This window comes from Tamandua tetradactyla, chromosome 7 (assembly GCF_023851605.1).
Source record: "Tamandua tetradactyla isolate mTamTet1 chromosome 7, mTamTet1.pri, whole genome shotgun sequence".
Classification (NCBI taxonomy): domain Eukaryota; kingdom Metazoa; phylum Chordata; class Mammalia; order Pilosa; family Myrmecophagidae; genus Tamandua; species Tamandua tetradactyla.
This window is the reverse complement of record NC_135333.1, coordinates 45,871,205-45,896,431: the sequence shown is the minus strand read 5'-3', so window position 1 is coordinate 45,896,431 and position 25,227 is coordinate 45,871,205. Positions and strand designations below refer to the sequence as shown.

At 48.8% G+C, this 25,227-nt stretch overlaps 2 protein-coding genes across 16 annotated transcripts in view; one reads left to right on the top strand and one right to left on the bottom strand.

Annotated features, from left to right (window-relative positions):
- The window catches only part of PPP6R2 (protein phosphatase 6 regulatory subunit 2), a 215,024-nt gene that overhangs the window by 715 nt on the left and 189,082 nt on the right, over positions 1-25,227 (bottom strand). For 10 of the 15 annotated variants that reach the window (XM_077169280.1, XM_077169289.1, XM_077169282.1 and 7 more), the window contains 14 exons: positions 24,246-24,398; positions 16,050-16,253; positions 15,150-15,214; positions 14,079-14,194; positions 12,713-12,798; positions 12,149-12,229; positions 11,615-11,712; positions 4,281-4,398; positions 4,053-4,180; positions 3,717-3,910; positions 2,667-2,877; positions 2,500-2,588; positions 1,857-2,037; positions 3-131 (listed from right to left, as the gene is read on the bottom strand). In XM_077169280.1, coding sequence (XP_077025395.1) covers positions 3-131; positions 1,857-2,037; positions 2,500-2,588; positions 2,667-2,877; positions 3,717-3,910; positions 4,053-4,180; positions 4,281-4,398; positions 11,615-11,712; positions 12,149-12,229; positions 12,713-12,798; positions 14,079-14,194; positions 15,150-15,214; positions 16,050-16,253; positions 24,246-24,398 — 1,853 coding nt within the window. The remainder of the gene's footprint in view (positions 1-2; positions 132-1,856; positions 2,038-2,499; positions 2,589-2,666; positions 2,878-3,716; positions 3,911-4,052; positions 4,181-4,280; positions 4,399-11,614; positions 11,713-12,148; positions 12,230-12,712; positions 12,799-14,078; positions 14,195-15,149; positions 15,215-16,049; positions 16,254-24,245; positions 24,399-25,227) is intronic. The other 5 variants (XR_013179386.1, XM_077169284.1, XM_077169285.1 and 2 more) reach the window with 5 other exon arrangements.
- On the top strand, positions 8,127-9,542 carry LOC143691178 (geranylgeranyl transferase type-2 subunit beta-like). Its single transcript, XM_077169295.1, has 2 exons — positions 8,127-8,569; positions 8,732-9,542. The coding sequence occupies exons 1-2, from the start codon at positions 8,261-8,263 to the stop codon at positions 9,311-9,313; spliced, it is 891 nt and encodes a 296-aa protein (XP_077025410.1). The 5' UTR covers positions 8,127-8,260; the 3' UTR covers positions 9,314-9,542.

Here is a 25,227-nt window from a genome sequence, read left to right as displayed (position 1 = left end):
ACCTGTCTTTCGTCGCTGTCCCCGAGAGGGCTGCTGTGCTGACCACCACTGTGGGCCCTGGGGGGACCACCCCAGCCGGGAGCGCAGTCCCTTCTGTGGGGTCAGGGGAAGTGAGGCCGGTGGGCTCGGACCTGTGCAGCAGGCAGGAGCTCTTGTTACCTGATAATCTGCTGGGGATGCTCCAACTGGCTGTTCTGCTCCTATCCTTGTGGGTGACCTGGGGCACGAGGCAGCTCTGCCCACCTGGTCACACCTGCACCTGCTTGTCTGTCCCTTGTGGGCCCTGCTGACCCCGTCCTCTCTCCAGACAGCCCCCACCCCAGGAGCACACCTGGCAGATCTTGGTCCTGATCTGTGTAGGGACTCTGTTGGCCCTCACTGTTCCACAGACAGGCATGGGAAGGGCAGGATGTGGTCTAGGGGAGGCGGGTGCACCCCCGGGGAGATACAGAGTGGAGGGCCCCTCCCATTGCAGCCCCCGTGCCCAATTCCCATGGCTTTCCCATCCACTGCCGTCTGCTCCATTTACTGATCTTGGCCTGTGGCCCACTGTGGGCAGGGGGGAGCACCTGGTTCTCTGAAGGCTGAGCCTCCTGGCCCCATCCTTTCAGGTCCACCTGGAGTCCCCCTCTTCCAAGCCAGACAGGCCCAAGGGGAGCAGGAAGCAGGATGCAGCCCTCGGGCCTGTCCTGGCTTAAAAGAGCCTGGTGAAGCCCGGTCACGGGCAGGAGGCGTCCTCAGCACCCCCAATTGGCCCCCCACATCATGACTTGACAGAGGGGGTGACTGGGGGAAGAATTCCCATTTTTAGGAATTTGAGACTAACACAGGCCTCAAAATAAAACGCAAGGTAAACTTCTGTAGGAACACAGGAGAAGACAGGTGGTACCCTTAAGTCAGGCGGTAACTACTTAGAGACGCCCCCAAAGTGCAACCCAGGAAGAAATGGTGCTAAGCCGGGCCTCCTGGAGAGTAAACACATGCACTCTGCAAAGGGCACAGCCCAGAGAGGAAAGGACAGGTTGACAGGCAACACATGCAAAGGACTTGCACAACGATGCAGAGATCTAAAAGCTTAGCAGTAAGAATCGGGTTGAGCAACCGGCTGCTTGACTGCCAGCAGGCGAGGGGTCCAAGGCTGTCAAGGCAGTTTCAGATGGTCATGGAGGCCCCAGAGCCTGCCCAGCCCCCACCTGGCCAGCACCTGCCCCTGCTGAGGGGGTGGGGCCTGAGGCCCTGGGTAAGTAGTGCCCATTCTGGAGGGGCGGGCAGGGTGTTGTATGCTGGGGTGGATGTGGGAGAGGGACCTGGGGCGTTGGCCGACTGCAACTGGGTCCGAGGGGCCACAGGCCAGGTCACTGCAGGGCCACATGGCTGGGGTGCCCACAGGCCTTAGGGTGAGGCAGGCATGCCCCCCCTCTGCCCCAGTTGCAGCTCATCACAGCAATATGGAGCTAACCGCGCAGTCTCGAATTTTGTGGGGGCGTTGTTTAAAAGAGAATGGGTTTTAGGGATTTTTGTGATTCTGAACTTCAAGAAGCAATTAAATGACCTTTGTAATCATATATCCATTTTTAACCTAAAAACAGCCATTCTGACGCACACACCCAACAAGGCTGTGCCCCGGAGCCCCTGGCCCTCACTGCCCTGCCTCCTCATGGACCGTAGGCAGAGGAAAAAGCCCATACTGTTCTGCTCATCTTAGCTTCTGTTTATAGAAGGAAACACCACGTGTCTCAGCTCAGGCCGAGCTAGAGGACATATGACATTCTGAGGGGACAAAAAGGCGAGCTCCATGAGCACAATGGGCAGCTCCCCAGACCCAGCACCCATCAGGCTGCAGGTGCCCTGCACACCTGTGCATGTCGGCCCCCTCTGGGCCGGCCCCTGGGGTCGGCAAGGGGCTCTCCTGGATGACACCCGCCTTCTGCTTGTCGTCCTCACTGTCGGAGCTCCCGGGGGAGCTGCTGTCCGAGGCCACCAGGGGGGCCTTCCTGGGGGTGCACACGTCCCAGGCACAGGGGGAGGCTGGGCTCACTGCAACACAAGGGGGGCCATGAGGTCCACCCAGGGCAGGGGCCAGCCAACAAGCTGGACACCCAGGGAAAGTAGCTCCCCAGCATCCAGCCCTCCTGTAGCCACCATGGCCCCACCTGGCCTGTGGGGCTCCTGGGCCTGGCTGAGTGGGGGGAACAGCCAGCACTCAGCAGCAGAGAACCTGCGGTCAGCGCAGGGAGGGCCCCTACCACAGGAGCCCAGGAGGCCATGCTTCCTGTTCTTGCCGCCCAGACAGCATGGGCTCTAAGGGCAGGCACCTTTCCCCATGGCCCCTGGGGCCTTGAGGCTGGGTGGGCAGCTGGGGCAGGGGCTCTGCATGCGCTGTAGTTTCACGGGGCCATGTGGACCCCAGACCACCCCAGGGCACAGGGCGGGCCTGGCTTGGCCCTGTGGAAGGGTCCAGAGGGCGTGGGTCCCAGGGCCCTGCCCCGCGCCTCTTACGGGCCTCCTCAGGGCACTGGCTCCCAGGGTGCTCAGTGTCTGCAGGGCGCCTGTCCACTGGAGAGCTGCACCGGGGGCCTGCCTCGGAGCTGGGGACAAGAACCAGCCTGAGCTAGTGCAAAGTCCCTGGAGGTGCCCACACCGCCCTCCACAGGCTGACACGTTACCAGCAGAAGGGTGGGAAGTCGGCGAACTTGGCCCAGCCCTCCTCCTCTGGTGCTGAAGCGCTGGGGGCACTGTCCATCCAGACGCTGGAGCCCACATCCACGGCAGCGGCCGGGGCAGGCCCTGAGCTTGCTGGCTCATCAAATACTGCTGTCCACCTGGCCCCTGTGGGAAGTGGCATCCTGGGCACTGCAGATGAAGTGGGGTGCCCTCCTGCACATGAACCCCGAAAGCATCACCGCACGGCTCCTCTTGGGGTGTCTGCGGTTGCTGGGGAGGAGCGGCTGCAGTTTTCACCCACAGGGTGTCTGCAGGTGGCAGTGGAGGTGCGTGCTGTTCCCTCTCCCCATGGCCACTGTGATGGGCCTTGGGGCATCCGGGGGCTTTGGGGCACCTGGGAGCGATGGGGCAGGCAGGGGCTTTGAAGTAGGCAGGGAGAGACGATGCTGGTGAAGGATGCATATGTCCGGCTCTAGGCGGAGGGGTGGAGGAGTGGATGGGTGTAGGGGTGGAGGAGTGGAAGGCTGGACGGAAAGAGGGCAGCCCAGTGTCCTAGCACCGTGGACACCACAGACCCTGACTGAGGATCAGATCTGAGCCAGGGACAGCTAGACACCCACAGCCACCCCAGCCGCACAGGGCACCTCCTTCTGGGCGCCCGGCTTCCCGGCTGGGCACTGGGCATTGGGGGCCTCACAGGGGAACAAGTCTAACACATGGTGGGTGGCCTCCGGGCTGCCTGACCCAGAACGCTGCCCACAGCAGGCACGGGCACACGCTGACAGGAATCATGTGCTCGGGGTGAGGAGTTGCTGGAGCAGTCAGGTGCGCCTTGCTCAGCAGCCAGGACAAGGCTGGCCACTAGGGGGCTGTAGGAAATGGGAGAGGGGTACCTTCCTGATCGCAGCCTGGGAGACAGGACCTCAGCCGAGAGGCTGTGGCTGAGAGCTGAGGGCGGGCACAGGGAGTCGATGGGGTGGAGCCAGAGTGAGGGCTCACGCGGCTGACGGCCTCAGGCCGAGTCTGCCCACTCAGGGGCCGTGAGAATCTACCTTCCTCCTCGGCCTCCTCACGAGGGCCTTCTCTCTGCGCGGGTCCCGGAGTGCCGGGGCTCCGACACCCCCTGGCTTGAGGGGCGCCTCCCCCCGAAACAGCCCGGGCGGGAGCTGCATCGGCGCCGGTATCCTGGGCGCCGTGCTCGGGGCCGGCCTTGGAGCAGCTCTCTGAGGCCTGGGCAACTCCAAACCTGGAGGACACATAGCAGGGTCGGGGGCTGCCCCTACCTGGGAGTCCAGCAAGCGTGGGGTCAGCGGTCCAAACAGCAGCCTCCAACGCTGCAGAGGCAGAGCCCTGAAAACCGGGGCAAGAAAGGACCCTGCGACCCGCACCTGGCTCTGGCCACGCCCCGGGCCACGCGGTCGGGGCCCCTGTCCTCCCAGATGTCGTCGTCGTCCTCGGGGTCATCGAAGGGCTGGATGCGGTCACCACAGCAGGCCTCAAACAGAGACGCGTGGGGCTGCGACAGGGCCGTGGCGTCAGCGGGCCGCCGCCTGGTCACAGGCTCCCACCAAGTACCCTCCTGCTGCCCCTCTCCCCCCGCGCCGCCTCCGACTCACGCTGTCGCCCTCGGCCTCGACGTGGAAGGTGATCTCCGCTATCCTGTCGAAGGGCGCGCTGCGAGACACAGTGTGGCGCGCGGCCGCTGCAGGGCGGGCACCACCGTGCGCGCGGCCCCTGCGTGTGGGGCAGGGGGCTGAGCCGGGGCGGAGAAGCCCGAAGGCCCGGCCAGGCCAGGACCACCCCCCTGAGGGAGCGCCCGGCCGCGGGGGTGGGGGTGGGGGTGTGAGGGGCAGCCGCAGGCCCGCTCACAGCCAGCCCCCTTGCCTGTGGTCTGAACTGATCAGATTGCAGCAGAAGCAGCCTCCAGGCCCAGTGCCTCTGACTTTCCCTCCAAGACTGCAAGGACCATGGGGAGCCACATGCCTGACCTAGCTGGTGTGCCACCAGCCAATCATTTCTTAACTATATTTAATTTTTATTGTGGTAAAACAGACATAACTTAAAAATCATTTAAACCACTTTCAGTGGACAATCCTTTGGCATTAAGCACACTGATAATACTGTGGAACTTTCACCTTCACCACCACCTATTTCCAGACTATTTTCATCATCCCAAATCAAAACTCATACCCATTTAGCAAAATTCCCTATTGTCCCATTCTCCCACCCCTAGTAACCACTATTCTGCTTATCTCTATGAAATTACTTATTCTAAGTATTTCATATAAGAGAAATCATACAATCTTTGTTCTTTTCTATCTGGCTTCTTTCACTCAACATGTCTTCGTGGTTCATCCATGTTGTAGCATAACCAGCATTTCCCTTCTTTCTATGACCAAGGAAAATTCCATCGTATGTATATTCCACATCTTAGCTATTCATCAGTTGAGGAACATCTGAGGTGTTGCCACCTAATGGCTATGGTAAATAATGCTGTGATGAACACTGGTGCACAAATATCTTTCCAAGTTCCTAATTAAATTCTTATAGATCTATACCTAGGAGTGGAATTGCTGAGTCATATGACAAGTCCATGTTTAACTTTTGGAGGAACTGCCAAACTGTTTCCCACAGTGGCTGCACCATTTTATATTCTCACCACTATTATATGAGGGTTCACATTTCTCCACATCCTTGCCAACACTTGTTGTTTTCAGTTTTCTTAAATAATAGCCATCGTGGGTGTGCACTGGTGTCTCATTGTAGTTTTAATTTGCATTTCTCTAATGGTTGATGATTGACATCTTTTTGTGTACTTTCTGGCCGTCTGGATATCTTCTTTGAGAGAAGTATACTCATATCCTCGACTCACTTTTAAATAGGGTTGTTCCTCTTTTTGTTGTGGAGTTGTAGGAGTTTCAAACATTTTCTTCCATTCCATAATGGAATGCCTTTTCATTTCCTAATGTCCTTTGATGCAAAAAAATTTTTAATTTTGTTGAGGACCATTTTATCTATTTTTTCCTTTGTTGTTTGTGCTTTTGGTGTAAAATCTAAATATCCACTGCCTACTACAAGATCCTAACGATATTTCCCCATGTCTTCTTTTTTGTTTTACATGGGCAGACATCGGGAAATGAACCTGAGCTTCTAGCATAGCAGGCAAGAACTCTGCCTGCTAAGCCACCATGGCCCTCCCCATGTCTTCCTATATTTAGGTTATCTATTTTGAATTAATTTTTATATATGCTGAGAGGTAGGCATCTTCATTCATTCTTTTGCATGTGGATTTCTAGCTTTCCCAGCATTTGCTATTCTTTCCCCCATTGAATGGATGTGACCCTTGTCAAAAACCAACAGGCCATAGATGAATGGATTTATTGCTGGACTCCCAATTCTATTCCATTAGTCAATATGTCAATTACTATGCCAGTACCATACTGTTTCATGACTGTAGCTTTGTAGTATGTTTTCGAATTAGGAAGTGTGAGTCCTACAACTTTTGTTCTTTTACAAGATTGTTTTAGCTATTTAGGGACTCTTGAAATTCCATACTAATCTAAGTATCAGCTTTTCTACTTTTGCAAAAATGGCTGGAATTTTGATAGGGACAGCATTGAATTTTTAGATCACTTTAGGCAATATTGACATTCTAGCAATATAAGTCTTCCAACCCATGAACATGGGATGTCTTTCCATTTATTTAGGTGTCTGATTTCCTTCAGCAATGTTTTGTAGATTTCAGTGTACAAGTCTCTCACCTCCTTGGCTAGATTTATTCCTAGGTATTTTATTGTTTTAGATGCTACTGTAAATGGAATTTTCTTCGTTTTCTTTTCAGATTGTTCACTACTGATTGTAGTGGTTTGGAGCTATGTACCTCAGAAAAACATGTTCTTACATTTAATCCTGTGGTCCATATTCTTACACCTCTATGGGTGTGAATCCATTGTAAGTACGACCTTTTGATAGAAATTTTTTCAGTTAAGGGGTGGCCCAACTGAATCAGGATGGGTCTTACTCCTATTACTGGAGTCCTTTATGAGCAGAATGAAATTCAGAGAGAGAGAGAGAGAAAACAACACAACAACAACAAAAACCAAAAACAAAAACACAGGGGGTATCCAGAAACTGTAAGTCAATGGAACTTGGAAAAGAAGGGAGAAGCCACCACGGATAGTGCTATGTGACAGAGGAGGCCAAACACCAGGACCCCCAGTAGTCAGCCCCAAAATGCCCAGTCTTTGGGAGAAAGCATCATTTCTCCTAGCCTCAAAACTGTGAGCCAATAAATTCCCATTGTTTCAGCCCAACCCACTGCAGGTTTTTGCTTTGGCAAAAGAACTAAAGCTGGTATAGGAACCCAACTGACTTCTGCTGAATATATTTATTAGTTCTAGTAGCTTTCAGATTCTTTGGGATGTCTTTGGGATATACAGGATGTCATCTGTGAACTGGGAAAATTTGACCTCTTTCTTTCCAATCTGAATGCCATTTCTTTCTTTTTCTTGCCTGACTGCTGTAGTTAGAACTTCCAGTACAGTGCTGAATAACAGTGGTGATAGTGGATATCCCTGTCCTGTTCCTGGTCTTAGAGGTGCGAGATTTCAGTCTTCCACAATTGAATACAATATTTCTATGGGTTTTTCACATATGCTCTTTATCATATTGAGAAATTCCCTTTTATTCCTAGTTTTCTGAGTGTTTATCATGAAAGGATGTTGGATGTTGTCAAATAATTTTTTCTGCATCAATTGAGATGATCATGAGTATTTCTTCATTCTATTAATATGGTGTATTACACTGATTGATTTTCTTATGTAGAACCGTCCTTGCATTCCAGGAATACATCCTATTAGTTTCTTTTAATATAATGTTGGATTCAGTTTGCCAGTTGTTTTGTGGAGGATTTTTGCATCTATATATGAGCTAGATTTTTTTTGGGGGGGAGGGAGGGATTGCATGGTCTGGGAACTGAACCAGGGTCTTCTGCATGTGAGGTGAGCATTCTACCACTGAACCACCTGTGCACCCTGTAGGCTAGACTTCATTCTGAGTTTTGTTTGAATGTTGTTTAAGTCTTCAACTTTAACCCCAAAAGAAATTTTATTCTATAAAAATAATCCTAACAAATTTGAGGGGAATTTAACCTGTTTAATTCAGGCAGTATTTCCTGAACTGATCTACCAATTCATACCATCCCAATCACAGCCCAGATGGCTTCTTTGGAGAAATGGATAAGCTGATTCTAAAATTCACATGGAATTGCAAGAGACCTAGAATAACCAAAATAACACTGAAAAAGAAGAACAAATTTGGACCCATACTTCCTGATTTCAAAATTTACTGAAAAGCTACATTAATTAAAATTTACTGAAAGACTACAGTAATCAAGACAATGTGGTCCTAGCATCAGGACAGACATACAGACCAATGAAAAAGAACTGAGTGCTTTTTTTTTCTCTGTCAGAGATGGAAGGGCACCCCGCAGAAGGATGTTGTTCTCAAGCCAGATGCACCTGACACCCTGTCAGTGGAGAAACATGCAGATTATATTGCATCCTATGGCTCAAAGAAAGATGATTATGAATATTGTATGTCTGAATATTTGAGAATGAGTGGCATCTATTGGGGTCTCACAGTAATGGATCTCATGGAACAACTTCATTGCATGAATAGAGAGGAAATTCTAACATTTATTAAGTCATGCCAACATGAGTGTGGTGGAATAAGTGCAAGTATTGGACATGATCCTCATCTTTTGTACACTCTTAGTGCTGTCCAGATTCTTACTCTGTATGATAGTATTAATGTTGTTGACATAAATAAAGTTGTGGAATATGTTCAGAGTCTACAAAAAGATGGGTCTTTTGCTGGAGACATTTGGGGTCCCACTAGGCAGCTGGTCTAATGCGTTATCTGGTCTGCTGAAGGTTCCAGCATGCACTGTGGTAGTTATATCAGCATGTAGAAACACTGGAACAGAGTTGGCCAGATAAGGGTTGAACACAGTGCAGGCCAGAGAGACCAGCTGCTTCATGGGATGTGAAAATCTTTTATAATATAGGGAGAAATTGATACCAGATTTTCTTTCTGTGCGGTGGCAACGCTGGCTTTATTGGGAAAGCTGGATGCTATTAATGTAGAAAAGGCAATCGATTTTGTTTTGTCCTGTATGAACTCTGATGGTGGATTTGGTTGCAGACCAGGCTCTGAGTCCCATGCTGGACAGATCTATTGTTGCACAGGATTCCTTGCTATTACTAGTCAATTACAACAAGTAAATTCTGATTTACTGGGATGGTGGCTTTGTGAGCGACAGTTACCATCAGGTGGACTCAATGGACGGTCAGAGAAGTTACCAGACATATGCTATTCATGGTGGGTGTTGGCTTCCCTAAAGATAATTGGAAGGCTTCATTGGATTGACAGAGAGAAACTACGTAATTTCATATTGGCATGTCAAGATGAAGAAACTGGAGGATTTTCAGACAAGCCAGGAGATATGGTGGATCCTTTTCATACTTTATTTGGAATTGCTGGACTATCACTTTTGGAGGAAGAACAGATTAAACCTGTTAATCCTGTTTTTTGCATGCCTGAGGAAGTGTTTCGCAGGGTGAATGTTCAGCCTGAATTAGTGGGCTAGATTCGTTGATCTTATATTTGCTTAATATAATTTTGCCATCTTAATATTCTGTATTTGAAGTGCTTATCAGATTTTTAAATGTCCATTCCAGATAATCAATATTTTGTATATGAATTGTTAAATTAGTTTTAATAAATTATGTAAAATTATACATATTGTAAAATAAAGACCTATCTTTAGATTGTTCTAAGATAATTATTCTGAATGCAATTCTATTTTTTTTTTTTTTTTTTGCTTATGCTGGTGTGGGTTTTTTCATGTTTTCATATTGAAGCAAACTTAACGTTCAACAACTTTAGGAACACTTAAAAGTTCTTGATTCTTCCTCATGTACTCCCTTCACACATTGTATAATGGTTGTAAATTTTGTGTTAACAAGAATGTTAAGTACTAAAAAATGGAAAATCCTATATAATTAATTAAAAGGTACATAAAAAGAAAAAAAAGAAGAACTGAGTGTTCAGAGATACACCCTCACATTTGTGATCAAATGATTTTCGACAAGGGTGCCAAGTACAACCAATGGGGAAAACCACTCTCCTCGACAAATGCTACTGGGACAACTGGAAATCTACATGCAAATAAAAAAAATCTACCTCACACCACATACAAAATTAATTAAAAATGGATCAACAATCTAAATGTAAGAGCTAAAACTATAAAACTCTTACAAGAAAACATAGTGGTAAATCTTTATGACCCTGCATTTGGCCTAGGATTATTGGATATGACAACAAAAGTATGAGAAACAAAAGCCAAAATTGATAAATTAGACTTCATACAAACTAAAAACATTTGTGCTTCAAAGGATAACATCAAGAAAGTGAAAAGATAACCCTCAGAAACAGAGAAAAATGTTTACAAAGCATATATCTGCTAAGGGACTTGTATGCAGAAATATAGCGAGAACTTCCAATAATAAAAGACAACATAATCCAATCAGAAAATGGGAAAGGGATCTGAATGGACATTTCTCCAAGGAAGATACATAAATGGCCAATAAGCACATGAAAAGGTGCCCCACATCAATAGTCATCATGGACATGCAAATAAAGCCATAGATACTACTTCATGCTCACAAGAAGGGCTAGAATAAAAAAGTCAGCTGATCAGTGTTGGCAAGGATATGGGAAAATTGGAACCTCATATTCTGCTGATGGGACTGTAAAATGGTACAGTGGTTTTGGAAAAAAAGTCTGGCAGTTTCTCAAATGGTTAAACATAGGCGCTACCATATGACCTGTAACTTCTACTCCTGTGTATATAACCAAGGGAAATGAAAATACATGTCCACATAAAAACTTGTACATCAATCAGTCTTCACAGCAGCATTATTTATGATAGTCAAAAGGCAGAAAAAACTCAACTGCCATGAATGAACAAATGGATAAACAAAATGCACTGTATTCAGCACTGGCTTGTTCGGCCATAAAAAGGAATAAAGTTCTGATAAATGCTACACAACATGGATGAACCCTGAAAACATGCTAAGTGAAAGAAGCTATTCATCAAAGTCTACAAATTGTATGATTCCATCTTAGGAAATGTCCACAATAGGGAAATCTATAGAGACAGAAAGTACATTGATTAGTGGTTGCTTAGAGCTGGAGGGAAGTGGACAGTTATGGCGATTAGAGCTAAAGGATACAGGATTTCTTTTTGAGGTGATGAAAATGTTCTAATAGTCTATGGGGATGGTTGCATGTATCTGTGAATAAACTAAAAATTATTGAATTGTACACTTTAACGGGTGAATTGTATGCCACATGAATTATGCTTTAATAAAGTTGTTTTTTAAAAAACAGAACATAAACACCTTCCAGGGTTGACAGAGGAGCAGAGAGGCATGTGCTCAGCCCTTCAAGAGCTGCTAGGCAGGAGGGTTGGGGCTGTCCCTGCAGGGACAGTGCCACAGGCCCAGCCTTTGCATCGGAAGTGGACAGTCAATCCTAGGCCAAGTTGGGCGGGGCTGGAGGCCACAGGTTTGTGAACTTTATTAACAATTTAGCCAAACTTACCTCTTTCCAGAGGGCCTGAAGGGGTGGGAGAGATGTACTAGAGCAGAATGAGGGGGGCAGGTTCAGGAGCAAGGGTAGCCAAGGCACTTAGGGAAGATGGCTACATCCTCACCCAACAGCTGGGACCTGCCTTGGACCAGGTGCCACATAGGGGTGGGGGTGGGCAGTGTCCACCTTGCCGCAAGGTGGCTGTCCTACAGGGTCTAGTCTGAGAGGCCCTGAGACCTGGGAGGACCCAGGCTGACCTCAAGAGGCCCCTGGTGAAGAGTCACAGTGAACTTACTTGATGTTGTCATCTTGGTCGGCAAATTCTTCATCATTGAAGCCAAACTGATCCACAAAGTTGGCTGTCATTTGCTGGACCTGGTACTCAGAGAAGGCCTAGGGCAGAAGGAGGGGCTCAGCAGCTGGGCCCAGAAGCACCTGCCTGAGCCGCTATGGGACAGCCCTCCGGCAGTGAGGCTGTTCTCTGGGAAGGGTGAAAGCTGTGGCCATCCAGATGTTTCTCCCCTGGCACAAGTGAGTGCTAAGTACACTTTACTCAGAGTGGAAGATTCCATCCCAGCCCGTAGGAGCTGCTTCCACACAGTACCTGTTTCACTGTGGAGGTTGGGTCTCCCTGGCACCCCCAGGGCACTTACTGTTAGGGCCTGCAAGTTACTCTCCCCTTCACCATTTTCCTGGGTCTCCCCAAGCCCCCAGGCAGGAGGGTTCGCAGCATCTGGTTGTGTGCCATGGTCTCCAACCAAGGAGACCAAGCATGGCCCCAGAAGCCTGGCCACCAGACACAGACACACAGACACACACACACACATACCTGCTGCAGGGACAGCTCGTTTGGGAAGGCACTTTCAATATCCTCGTCCTCACTTGAGGAGTGGAGGTGGTGGGTGCTCACCTGAAACAGCCCAGAGATGGAAAGCTCTGGTTGGGCTGAGGCCAGGCTGGGGGGGAAGAGAAGGGCCCAGCCTCCTCCAGGGGTGGGGAGCATGTCTGGGTTGCAGGTGTGGGAAGCCCTCTGTGCACCACAACTCCTAAGTGTGCCTAGGCACCGACCACAGGCTGGCCCCAACTAGGCTCTGTGCTCAGAGCACCTCAGGGCACTCCACCCCCACCCCACCCCACAGGGAGTGTGGTAGGAAGCCCCCTCCCCTGAACGTCTGCTTTGTGTCACGTCAAAGCACCTGTCCTTGGCTGCAACTCTGGGTGTGACCTGGAAGGGGTCTATGCTGTGGGCACATCCCAGAGCATCTGGGGCTCATGCTTCCCAGGAGGCAGACAGACGCTGAGTGCCCGCTGTACATGTGCACCACCTCCTCCCCGGCCCCTGGCCCAGCCCTTCAACAAGGGGAGAGCAGCTACAGGCCGCGGCTGCCCCCACCAGGTCCACGGCGTTCCTCCGGTTGGCCTCGGGCAGGGTCTGCTCCACGAAGCTCTCCCAGCGCCCGCGGCAGTCATCAGGGAGCCCTGCGAGGGAGCCGCCCATCAGCACCCGGACCGGGGCAGGAGCACTCCGAGCCAGGGCCCTTGGGGCTGATTCCCAGCAGGGAGCACAGGGGCTGGAGAGGGTGCACACGTCCTGGAGCAGGTGGCTGGTCGCCTGAGGCCCAAGAGGCGAGGCTTGCTGGAGGAAGGGGAGGAGGCAGTGGCTGCACAGGGCGCTGTGGGAGAGGGCCCAGCCCCTAGGGTCTCGGGTGGGATGGGGAAGGGGCCACAGAAGAGCGGGCACTTTCCTGGGGAGGTGGGAGATGTGACTCTAATGGCAAGGCCCATACCCCTCAGGTACCACTTGGCTCCCTTCCTGGCCCCGATTCCTTTCTGCTGACCCCGGTCACATTGCCCCCGTGGAAGGTCTGAGTCACGGCCATGCTCTGCTCTGTACCGTAGGGGAGGGGACACCCCTGATCTGGCACCCAGCCAGGCCACCCAGCTCACCTCAGCCAACAGGGCAGCGGAAAGCATGCCCGAGGACACCACATTCTGGGGCCACCAGAGGACCCGGTCCTTGCCGCATCCCCGGGGCCACTGAGGGGTCACTTCCTGCAAGGGGCCCCGCCTCCCAGGGCAGGCAGACTGGCCCAGGTGGCCAGGTTTGGACGTGACCTGCGCTCACTCCTCTGCGGGCAGCCGGCCAGCTCCTCTCCCCGTGGGGCCTGGGCAGCCTGCTGTGTGGGTAAGGGTATCTGGGCGGAAAGGCTGAGAGCGCAAGGCCAGGCCCAACAAGGCCATGGAGCCCTGATGGGACCCTCACCCTTGTTGGCGCTCCCTGCACTGCGCCCCTGCTCTCAGCTCCCCTACCCCCACCTGCCACAGCACACAGGTAGCTGGCGCCCTGACTCCAACCCCAGAAGCACACAGGCAGCTGCCCCCAGCTGAGTGGCGAGAGGAGGCACACAGCGACTGTCTGTCAAACATGAATGCCCAAACCTGGTGCCCAGGCACCCAGCCACCCCAGCCAAGGTCAGCAGGTGGGAGGAGAGGAGGGGAGGGCTGACAGAGGTGGCAGGTTGAGGAAGAGGGAGTACTGGCAAGAAGTGAATTCACGGCCCTGGGTCCCTGCTGCAGACATTGCGTCATCTGTCCAGGGCTGCACGAGTCAAGGCCAGCACCATCGTTTGCCAATGACTCTCCCCTGCTGGTGACTTGCCCCTTCCAGAAGAGAGGGCTGGGCCCAGGTGGACCAGCCTGGCACCTGGAGCAGCTCTGCCCACAGGCTCAAGGGGCTCAGGGGGTGTGCTGGGGCGCACCTCGGACGGCTGCACTGATGTGCGCCTGCACAGGGACCTTCTCCAGGCTCTGCGCCACCGCATTGGCGATCCGGGTGAGGTGGCCCATGTTCCCACACCTCCGGCCTCCTGCCGCCCTGAAAGCAACACAATCCCATCAGGAACCCCCACCTGCGGCCCAGGCCCTGCCGAGAGGCCTGGATCCCTGGACCACCTGTCTGCAGAGCCTGAGTCTCCACACCATAGCCCCTGCAGTCGCTACAGAGCGGGAGTCCGCCTCTATGCCTTCCTGTCCGCACAGCGGCGCTTCCACCCTGGGTCAGGGCCTCTTCGGCCCTGCACGGCCCTCTGCCTCCGCCCAGCCTCCCAGACCTCTCACTGTGGAATGTCCTGAGTGACAGGGGCTTTATCCTGCCTCTTGGGCACGTGGCCTAGATGAGACGGGCCCTACACACTTCTGTTTCACAGAGAGGAGGTGGGGTGTGCCCAGGATAGATGGCTGTGGTGCTCCCCATAAGGCCCACTGTGATTGCACTTCGCTTGTAGCCCACGACCTGCTGTCCCAGAGTCCCAGACACTCCCAGTGCTGGGCACTAAGTTTAGGCAAGAAGGCTGCCTCCAATCACATTTTGGGGGACACTGTCTGTTCCTTGGCTGTTGTGGGGAAGATGGTGGGAGGAGCAGGAAGGACTACACAAAGGCAAGCTGGGCCTTTGTTCAGGTTAAGGAGGGAGGTATCTCCTAGGGCACAGGACATGTGAAGGATGCAGGGCATGTGGGGTGAAGAGGAAGGGTTCTGCAGGGGCTGAGGGTAAGAGGCCACAAGCAGCAGGATGCTCACCCTCTGCCCATGCCTGTAACCTTGTCCCATGGCCGGCTCCTGGGTCCTGGCCTTCCCCAGTCAACATCAAAACCTGCCCTCAGTAGCAGGATCCCCTTCTACAGTGGCCCCTGGAGTGTAGGGGCTAAGTGCCACCCCCATGGGCCCCCACACTAGCCAAGTCCTGGATTCCATGCAGCTCAGCACCCCCTCGCACGACCAGGTACAGCCCCTTAGGGTGCATGCAGTGCAAATTCTAGCGCGGCTCTTACTGTGTGCGGTCATTGGCTTCCCAGGCTTCCAGGACCCTCTGTACCAGGCAGCACTTCTGGAACAGCTGGGGGGACAGGCGGTCTTAGTGAGGCCCATGACCTGGGCAGGGCAGAGAAGGCCTACAGCCTCCATGCCTGCCTGGGTCTGCAGCAGCAAGCAAGGTGTCTCTGGGGTCCCTCTGAAAGTCCAGAGGCAGGAGCTCACGGTGCTCTTGGCTGCAACGTGTAATGTGAGGACACATCCCAGCCTTCTCCTGTGCCAGTACCCCTCGCCTGCACCTTCTTCTCGGCCCCACAGCCTGTGACTGGCAGTGAGCTGAAACCCGGTGCCAACCTTCAACCCCCAGCTCTGACCACAGCCGCACAGTGTGACCTGCCCCACAGCTGCCATTTCCCTTTGGCCACTCTTATGTCCACTTAAGTTTCCAGAGGAAAGTTTGGGCCTGGAGCACATTCTCTTGTCTCTGAGCCTGGGCACAAACAGCATCCTCCACCTTTTTTTAAAGGCCCCAAATCCCAGCAATGCTCCCAGGAGATGGTGATGAACAAAGTCATGGGACCAAAACAGGCGGCTCCTACCTGCAGCCTGGAGGCTGAGCAGCAGGATGTGGCCTGTACACAGCTGCTCTCAGCATGTCCAGGGACCCTCCCTTCTGGGGCTGCCACCAGCAACCAACTGGGCACAAATGCCACTTCCTACCAGCTCTGTGTTGCTGACAAAAACTCTGTACAAGTTGGAGTTCCCATGAGTAAGGGGTGGACTCACCCCTCATTTCACAGGAGGGCTGAAGAAGGCAGCGTGCCCCGGGCAGACCTGACTCCCAGCCATACCACCACTGACATCACTCCTTCCTCCTCATGGGTGGGTTCCACAGCCAGCAGGACCTGGCCTCCACTTACGTGGGTCACCATCGTGTCCTCAGGCTGGCCTGTGGCAGGCTGGGGGGTCTTCTTGTCTTTGTTCTCAAGTGGTGGCTCTTCCCTGCTCTCGGCCTCACTGACCTCTGCTCTCTCCTCCCGGGCAGCATGGGAGAGAATAGCTGCTATGCACAGTTCCACTTGGAAGTGTAGAAAATTATTCCAGGTGTACTTGAAAAACAAGTCCTGGGGTAACAGAGGGGAGAGGAATGCTCCTTCAGGCTGTTTTCTTCCAGCAGGGAGTCCCTGGTTGTCCTGGAGCACAGCCCCATGCTGTCTCCAAATCCCCTCTGGGTGGCTGGGCCGACCCTCACCTCTACCATTCCACAGTCTCTCTCCTGTCACTGATTCCGTAATGCGTTCTTTTCACTTTCTTTAGGTTTATTCTTTTGTCGTTAAAAGCTTAACTCAGTAATTATTAGCCTTTCTTCTCCTCTAATGTAAGTACTCAAAAGGCTACACATGTCTCTGGAAAGTCCACTTTAGCAACACTCTACACTGTTTGATAAGGAGTTATTTGTATTATTGTTCAGTTCTAAGGATGTTTGAGTTTCTCCATTGTGATTATTGTCTTTGACCCATTAGTTACTGGGGAGTGTCTTTTAATTCTTTATCATATGGAATTTAGATCCATGACAAGTAACACACCTACACTTTCCACCACACAACCATGACAATTGTGGGGTGCACAGCTGGAGTGCCTAGGATACCAATATGTGGTCCTTCCTAAGGGCCCAAACAGCATCAGCTGGAGCTCAAAGGGAGACTCAGGCCACCCTGGGGCTCCCTGGGCGATGGAGGTGGCTGAGCAAGGGGAGCACTGTACCCCCCTTACATACCCCTCTTCCAGACCAGAGTTGGGGGAGGCCCAGTCCACTCAGTGAGCTCCTACCCTAAGCACTCTGCCCAGGTCTGCTCACGCTGTGCCCCTCAAACCCCCAGGGCACACACTGCACCCCTTAACCCCTCCAGCCCAGCTCATACCACACCCCTCACCACCACCCCCAGACCGGTTCACACTGCACCTCTCATCACAACCACCCCCAGTCAGTCTCGCACTGCACCCCTTATGACCACCCCCAGGCCAGTTCACACCGCACCTCCTACCACCACCAACTCCAGCCTGGCTCACACCGCACCCCTCACCACCACTACCCAGCCTGGCACACACTGCACCTCTCACCACCACCATACCCAGCGTGGCACTCATCGCACCCCTCACCACCACCACCCCCAGGCCGGCATGCACCACAGCCCTCGTCACCACCCCAGTCTGGCACATACTGCACCCCTCCCATCTCCCGTGCTCCACGTGTGTATGGACACACGTCCCCTCATCCTGCTATGGGTGCCTCCTGCTGGGATCACAGGGAGGGCCCGGGGTGGGTGAGGCGGGGCTGGGACCTGCCTCCTCCAGGTCTCACTGCTCTGGATTCCGGGTACGGCTCCGGGGAACTCCACATGGACACCAGCAGAGTAAGAACTCCCTTTTCACAGGATTGGTAGTGCAGCACACAGACACTTTCGTCCACACCCTCCTTTTTCACAGACAGTGGTCCAGAAGAAGCTCAACCGCCCACCCCCAGCTGCGCCTCTCAGCCTTCCTTGCACCCAGTAGGCATCAAGGCACCTCATCACTGACCATGTGGACGGCCTGGCCACAGCGAATGCCGCCCAGGCACTAAGCCTCCCCGGTTTGGTCTTGACACCACCCATTGGCTCTCAGCATCTTTCCTTGAGGCACATAACGCAGCAAGAAAAATTTGTTGGTGCACACGCATGCGTGGCCATGTCTGTGGCACACGAACTCATTTGTGCTGTGGGACGCTGGGCCCAGGGAACGCCTATTTGTAATTTCAACAGATTTTTCCACATTGTCTTCCAATTTGCACTCCTACCAGGACAGTATAAGGATGGCTGTTTCTAGAGGAAGCTTTTTTTTTAACTTCTAAAAAATCATTTTAACACTTTAAGTGGACAATTCTTTGCCATTAAGCACACCGACAAGACTGTGTAACTTTCACCATCATCTATTTCCAGATTGTTTTCATCATTCCAAACTAAAACTTGACTCATTTAGCAATAACTCCACATCCACCCTTCATCCCACGACAGTAACTCTACTTTCTGTCTCTATGAATTTGCTTATTCTAAGTATTTCATATAAGAGAAATCATACAATATTTGTCCTTTTTTTGTCTGGTTTATTTCACTCAACATGATGACTTCAAGGCATCATCCATGTTGCAGCATATACCAGCACTTCATTTCTTTTTATGGCTGAATAATATTTCTCTGTATGGACAGACCACATTTTGTTTATACATTTACCTTTTGATGGACACCTGAGTTGCTTCCACTTTTTGGCTATTCTAAATAATACTGCTATAAACACTGGTGTGTAAATATCTGTTCGAGTCCTGCTTTCAATTTCTTGGAGTATATACCTAGGAGTGGAACTGCCAGTTTATACGGTAATTCTATGTCCAGTTTTCTGACAAAGCACCAGAATGTTTTTCATAGCAACTGCAGTATTTTATGTCTGCATCAACAATGTATAAGGGTTCCTATTTCTCTGCATCCTCACCAACACTTATTTCCTATTTTATTAAATAACTGCTATCCTAGGAGCATGAAGTGCTATCTCATTATAGTTTTAATTTGCATTTCTCTAATAGCTAATGATGTTGAGTATCTGTTCATGTACTTATTGGTCACTTGTCTATTCAAGTCACTGGCCCACTTTTGTTTAATTGAATTGAGTTTCTGTTCTGGAGTCGTAGGATTTTTTTTTAATATATATTCTGGATATTAAACCCTTATCAGATACATGATTTCTAAATATTTTCCCTCATTCTAGAGGTTGTCTTTTCACATCCTTGCTAATGTTCTTCTATGCACAAGAGTTTTTAATTTTGACAAAGTTCATTATCTATTATTTCTTTTGTTATGCTTTTGATGCAAAATCTAAAAATCCATTGCCTACCACAAGATCCTAAAGATATTTTCCTAGGTTTTCTTGTAAGAGTTTTATTTTATAGTATTGGCTTTTATATTTAGGTCGCTGATCTGTGTTGATCTTATTTTTTGTATATGGTGAGAGGTAGGCATCCACAATCATTCTTATTTTGTGGATTTCTAGCTGTCCCAGCACCATTTGTTGAAGAGATTATTTTTTACTGTGTTGAATGGATATGATGCCTTTGGTGAAAACCCACTGGACATGGATGTGTGGATTTATCTCTGGACTCCCAATTCTATTCCATTGGTCTAAATGTCTGTCCTTATGCCAGTACCATGCTGTTTTAATTACTGTTGCTTTGTAGTAAGTTTTGAAATTAGGAAATTGAGTCCTACAAATTTGTTCTTTTGCAAAACTGCTTTAGCTAATCAGGGCTTCCTGCAATTCCTTATGAATCTAAAGATGAGCTTTTCCATTTCTCAAAACAAAGGCTGCTGCAACTTTGATAGGGATTTACTGAATTTGAAGATTGCTTTAGGCAATACTGACATTTTAGCAGTACTGAGATTTTAACAATATTAAGTTTTCTAATCTATGAACACGGGATGTCTTTCCATTTATTTAGGCCTCCTTTAATTTCTTTCAACAATGTTTTGCCATTTTCAGTGTACAAGTCTTCTGCCTCCTTGATTAAATTTATTCCTAGGTATTTTATTCTCTTATATGCTATTAAAAATGGAATTGTTTTCCTGATTTCCTTTTCAGATTGTTCATTACTGGTGTACTAAAATCTAAATGACTTCTGTATGTTTATCCTGTATCCTACAGCTTTATTGAATTCATTTATTAACTCTAGATTTATTGGGATTTTGGGGATTTTATACATATACAATCATATCATCTGTGAATCGGGATAATCTGACTTCTTCCTTTCCAATTTAGATGCCTTTTATTTCTTTCTCTTGCCTGATTACTGTGGCTAAAACTTTTAATACAGTGTGGAATAACAGTGGTGACAGCGAGCATCCCTGTCTTGTTCCTGACCCTAAAGGAAAACCTTCAGTCTTTCACCACTGAGTATGATATTTAGTATGTTTCTTTTTTCACAAATGCCCTTTATCATGTTGATAAAAGTTCCCTTCTAGTCCTAGTTTTCTGAGTGTTTTTTTTTATCAGGAAAGGATGCTGGATGTTGTCAAATAATTTTTTCTGTATCAACTGAGATGATCATGAGTGGTTTTTTTTTTCTTCATTCTATTAATATGGTGTATTACATTGATTGATTTTCTTATGTTGAACATCCTTACATTCCTGCAATAAATCTCACTACGTTCTTTTAACATTTGGTTAGATTCTGTTTTCTTTTCTTCTGCTGTCTTTATTTGGCCTTGGTATCAGGTAATGCTGGCCTCACAGAATAAATTAGGAAGCAATCACTCCTCTTATATTTTTTGGAAGAATCTGGAGAGGTATTAGTGTCAAATCTTCTTTAAATGCTTTATAGTTTTCAGCAGTGAAACTGTGGTGGCTTGGAGTTGTGTACACCACAAAAATATGTTCTTAATCTTAACCCATTCCTGCAGATGCGAACCCATTGTAAATAGGACTTTTTGCTGAGGTCACTTCACCTCAATCAGGATGGGTCTTAATCCTTCTACTGTAGTTCTTTATAAGAGAATGAAATTCAGACACAGGGAAAGAAGCTGGAGGGCCACTGTGCTGGTTTGAAAGGAAGTATGCCCCCTAGAAAAACCATGTTTTAATCAAAATCCCATTTCATAAAGGTAGAATAATCCCTATTCAATACTTTATGTTTGAAACTATAATCAGATCATCTCCCTGGATGATGTGATTGAGTCAAGAGTGGTTGTTAAGCTGGATTAGGTGACGACATGTCTCCACTCATTTGGGTGGGTCTTGATCGATTTATTGGAGTCCTACAAAAGAGGAAACGTTTTGGAGAATGAGAGATTCAGAGAGAGCAGAACGACATAGCCATGAGAAGCAGAGTCCACCAGCCAGCGATCTTTGCAGATGAAGAAGGAAAATGCCTCCCAGGGGGCTTCATGAAACAGGAAGCCAGGAGAAGAAGCTAGCAGATGACGCCATGTTCACTATGTGCCCTTCCAGATGAGAGAGAAACTCTGACTGTGTTCGCCATGTGCCCTTCCATTTGAGAAAGAAACGCTGAACTTCATCAGCCTTCTTAAACCAAGGTATCTTTCCCTGGATACTTTAAATTGGACATTTCTATAGACTTGTTTTCATTGGGACATTTTCTCAACCTTAGTAAACTAGCAACTCATTAAATTCCTCTTTTTAAAAGCCATCCTGTCACCGGTATATTGCATTCCGGCAGCTAGCAAACTAGAACAGTCACAGAACCCAGAGAAGCAACAAGAGTTCGCCATATACACTGCTATCTGACAGAGACGCCAAGGACTCAGGATCATTGGCAGCCAGCCCCAGGATGCCACAGTCTTCTGGGAGAAAGCACTGCTTTGATAAAGCCTTGATTTTGGACTTCTCCTAGCCTCAAAACAATAAACCAATAAATTCCTGTTGTTTAAGCCAACCATGGTATTTGTTTTCGCAGACATTCTGGACTTTGCTTTACCAGTTTTTGATTACTGATTCATATTTCTTTACTGTTTTTTTTTGCTGGGAATCATCATTTGGCCAAATTGACCCCAGAACTTAACATCACAATATGGAACTCCACTTGGAGGAATTCTCCTTAAGAAATGGGAAGATGCGGCCATAAAAAGCCACGATGTAGAGTATGCGTGGAGTATTCCTAGCAGCTTTATTTACAATGGCCAAAAATCTAGAAACAATTCAAACATCCAGCAATTGATAGATGGAGCAGCCAAGATGAATAGTGGTCCATCCTTACAGTGAAATACTATACAGCTATAAAAAGGGACAATCCACTGATTCATACAATTGCATGGATACATGTTACGATAGTAAAGAATATATATGGAATGATTCCACTTATGTGGAGTTCTGAAACAGGCAAAATCAATCTATAATAACAGATATTAGCACCGCTATTACATGGGGGAAGGGGTGTTCAGGGTGATTTTTGGAGGAGCAGCCGGCAACTTTCTTTACTTTTTACAGGTCTGTTGAGATTTTCTGTATCTTGAGTCAGATTAGGTCATTTGTATGTCTCTAGGAGTTTATCCATTTCTAAACTGTTACATTTCTAAACTGTTGGGATACAATTGTATATAGTTCCCTCTCATAATCTTTTTTTATTTTTGTAAGGTCAGTAGAAATGTCCCCACTTTCAATTATGGATTTTAATTATGCTTTCTCTTTTTGTCAGTCTGACTAGAGGTTTGTCAATTTTATTGATCTTTTCAAAAAACAATGTTTGGTTTTGTTGAGTCTCTGTTGTTTTTCTTTTTTCTACTTCATTTATCTCTGTTTTAATTTTTACTTTTTCCTTCTACTAACTTTGGATTTAGTTTACTCTTCTTATTCTAGTTTCTTTAGGTGTGAAGTTATTGATTTGTGATCTTTCTTTTTTAACGAAGGCATTTAGAGCTATAAATTTCTCTGAACACTGCCTTTGCTGCATTCCATAAATTTTGGTATACTGTGTTTTCATTTTCAATTGTTTCAAGATATTTCCTAATTTCCCTTCTTTGGCTTACTAGTTGTTTAATAATGTATTGTTTAATTTCCACATATTTGTGAATCTTCCATTTCTCCTCTGTTATTGATATCTAGCTTTATTCCACTGTGGTCTAAGAAGTTACTTTGCAAGAATTTAATATTTAGAAATTTACTGAGATTTGATTTGTGGCCTAAAGTGTGGCCTTAGAAAATAGCCCAGGTGCATTTGAGAAGATAAGTATTCTGCTGTTGATGGAGGGAGTGTTCTATATATGTCCATTAGGTCTGACTGGTTAATGGTGTTGTTCAGGTCCTCTGTTTCCTTACTGATCTTCTGTGTAGAGGTTCTATCAATTACTGAAAGTGGTGTATTGAAATCTCAAACTATTATTGTGGAACTATCTATTTCTCCCTTCAATTCTATCAATTTCTGCTTCATATATTTTGGAGCATTTTTGTGAGGTGCATATATGCTTATAATCATTATACTGTCTTGCTGGATTGATCCTTTCATCAATATACAATATCTTTCATTGTTGTCTCTTGTAATCTTTTTTGGTAACATATATTTTGTCTGACAATAGTTTAGCCCCTCTGGCTCTCTTTTGATTACTGTCTGCATGAAATAGTTTTTTCCACCCTTTTACTTTCAATCTCTTTGTGTCTTTGTATTTAAGGCAAGTCTCTTATAAACAGACTTTTTCATTCAATCTTCTAATTTCTGCCTTTAATAGGGAAGTTCAATTGGGGCAGCTTTTTAAAAACACAGATCTGTGGGCTGAGCCCTAGAGGTTATTGTGTTTGCTGTTCTGTTTCATAATGAAAAAATAAAAAATTGCTTAAATATCTTACAAGAGGGATTGGTTTAAATAAATAATTGCCCAGAAATACCCTGAAATACACCCCTGCCTTCAAAAAGCCTCTTTGCTCTGCAGTCTTGCTGGAGAAAGCTGTGTGGAGAGGTGCTCATGGACACACTGGGTGCTGCCTCTGGGCTGTGCTGTGGGATTTCCTCTAGCTTGTGTTACATTATCATGATTAGAAATCATTTATTTGAAAGTTAATTCTTTTGGAGTAAGGAAAAGAACAGCAGGTTTCCATAACCACCACACCCCAACCACCCTCCCCTATGCTGGGAGCTTACAATCAGCGCAGGCCCAGGAGGAACATCTGAACAGGACAGGGCTTACCCGGGGGGAGGCTGGCAGTTCTGGGACTGAGAGTAGGACTCAGAGGGGATTCTGGCTTCCTGTGAGCAGAGGTCAGGGAACAGCATGGGAGCCACAACGTGCCCTGTGCTCATGTGTAGGCCCGCCCAACTTGCCTAGACACCAAAGTACTCCCCTGTCTGTGAACAAGAACTGTTGGGGGACTTTCCATTATGGAAGTTTAGGGAGTGCTCTTTTGGTACATATTATATTCAAGAGCTCTAATTTAAGTTCTAGCTTGTAGAATGAAATGTGAGAAAGGAGGCCATAGGATCCCATTCCCTCTGTCCTCTGCTCCCATAGAGTTCCCTGGGCAAGGCCTGTCTTGCCCCAGGGGCCCAGGTGGCAACCCCCCACAGACCAACATAGTGGCCCTCTCACCAGCAGCAGGTCCATGGTGCTGAGCCGGCAGAGCTCCTGGTTGATGCTGGGGGTGTTGGTGTGCAATAGGGCGGCCATGAGGCGAGCGCCATGGAGACGGGCGTTACCCAGAGGCTCCTCCAGCATGCCAATAGTGGTCAGGATCGCTTGTTTCTACAGGCACAGGAAGTGACAGCACTGCCAACCTGTCTATTCCAGGATCCTTGCCTCCCACTTCTTGGGCCCCCTGCTCCATGGGTGTCAAGAGTTGGGCCTGCTGAGGAGGTGAGCAGGGATTGGGGCCTCAGTGAGGAGATGTGAGCAGGGCACTCAGCCAGGCCAAGGAGAAGTCATCACAGTGCACAAGATGTGTCCCAGCTGGGGCCAGGGTCCCCAGGATGAGTTCAGCTGTAGGGCCCAGGCCCAGCTGACGTAGGCAAGCACCTCCATGCAATGTGCAGCTGTGGATATGGACTTTCGGGGACCAACTCCCAGGCTGCCTCTGCAAACTGCATGTGGTATGCTCCCCACCTCCCCCTGATTCACAAGGGTGACCATCTTCCCAGGACTGGATGCCTGCTCAGTGTTAGACACTGCTCTAGGTGACAATTGGATGGAATCCTGCCTTCTGAAGCTACTTTGCAGTGGGGACACGATGATAAATAAGTTGAAAGAATACACACCAGGGAGATCATGGTGGGTGCTAAGGAGAAGAATTGGGGTGGGGGTGGGCCTGGATTTGTGTGACACTGGATGAGCAAAGGAGGCAGCCCTGAGTGACATTTACGGAAAGAGCAAGGAGGTGTGGATGCGAGCCTTACCACACTGCCCTCTCCTCAAAGGACCACACACTGCCCAGAGCTGTGGAGCTGAGCAGGGGGTCTCCCCTGGGCCCCATAAGTCTGCCCCCAGGGCAGAGTATTCCCTGGCAGGGTATCCCCATCAAAGGCCAGGCCTACGGTGACTGCTCATGCCTATGAATTCACATGCTACAATGCCCCCC

What these genes read in the sequence shown, in the direction of transcription:
- LOC143691178 (XM_077169295.1), top strand. Translation starts at nt 8,261, where the DNA reads ATGTCTGAATATTTGAGAATGAGTGGCATCTATTGGGGTCTCACAGTA. An exon ending in GGGGTCCCACTAGGCAGCTG is followed by an intron (nt 8,570 to 8,731) that starts GTCTAATGCGTT and finishes TTTATAATATAG; the next exon opens with GGAGAAATTGATACCAGATT.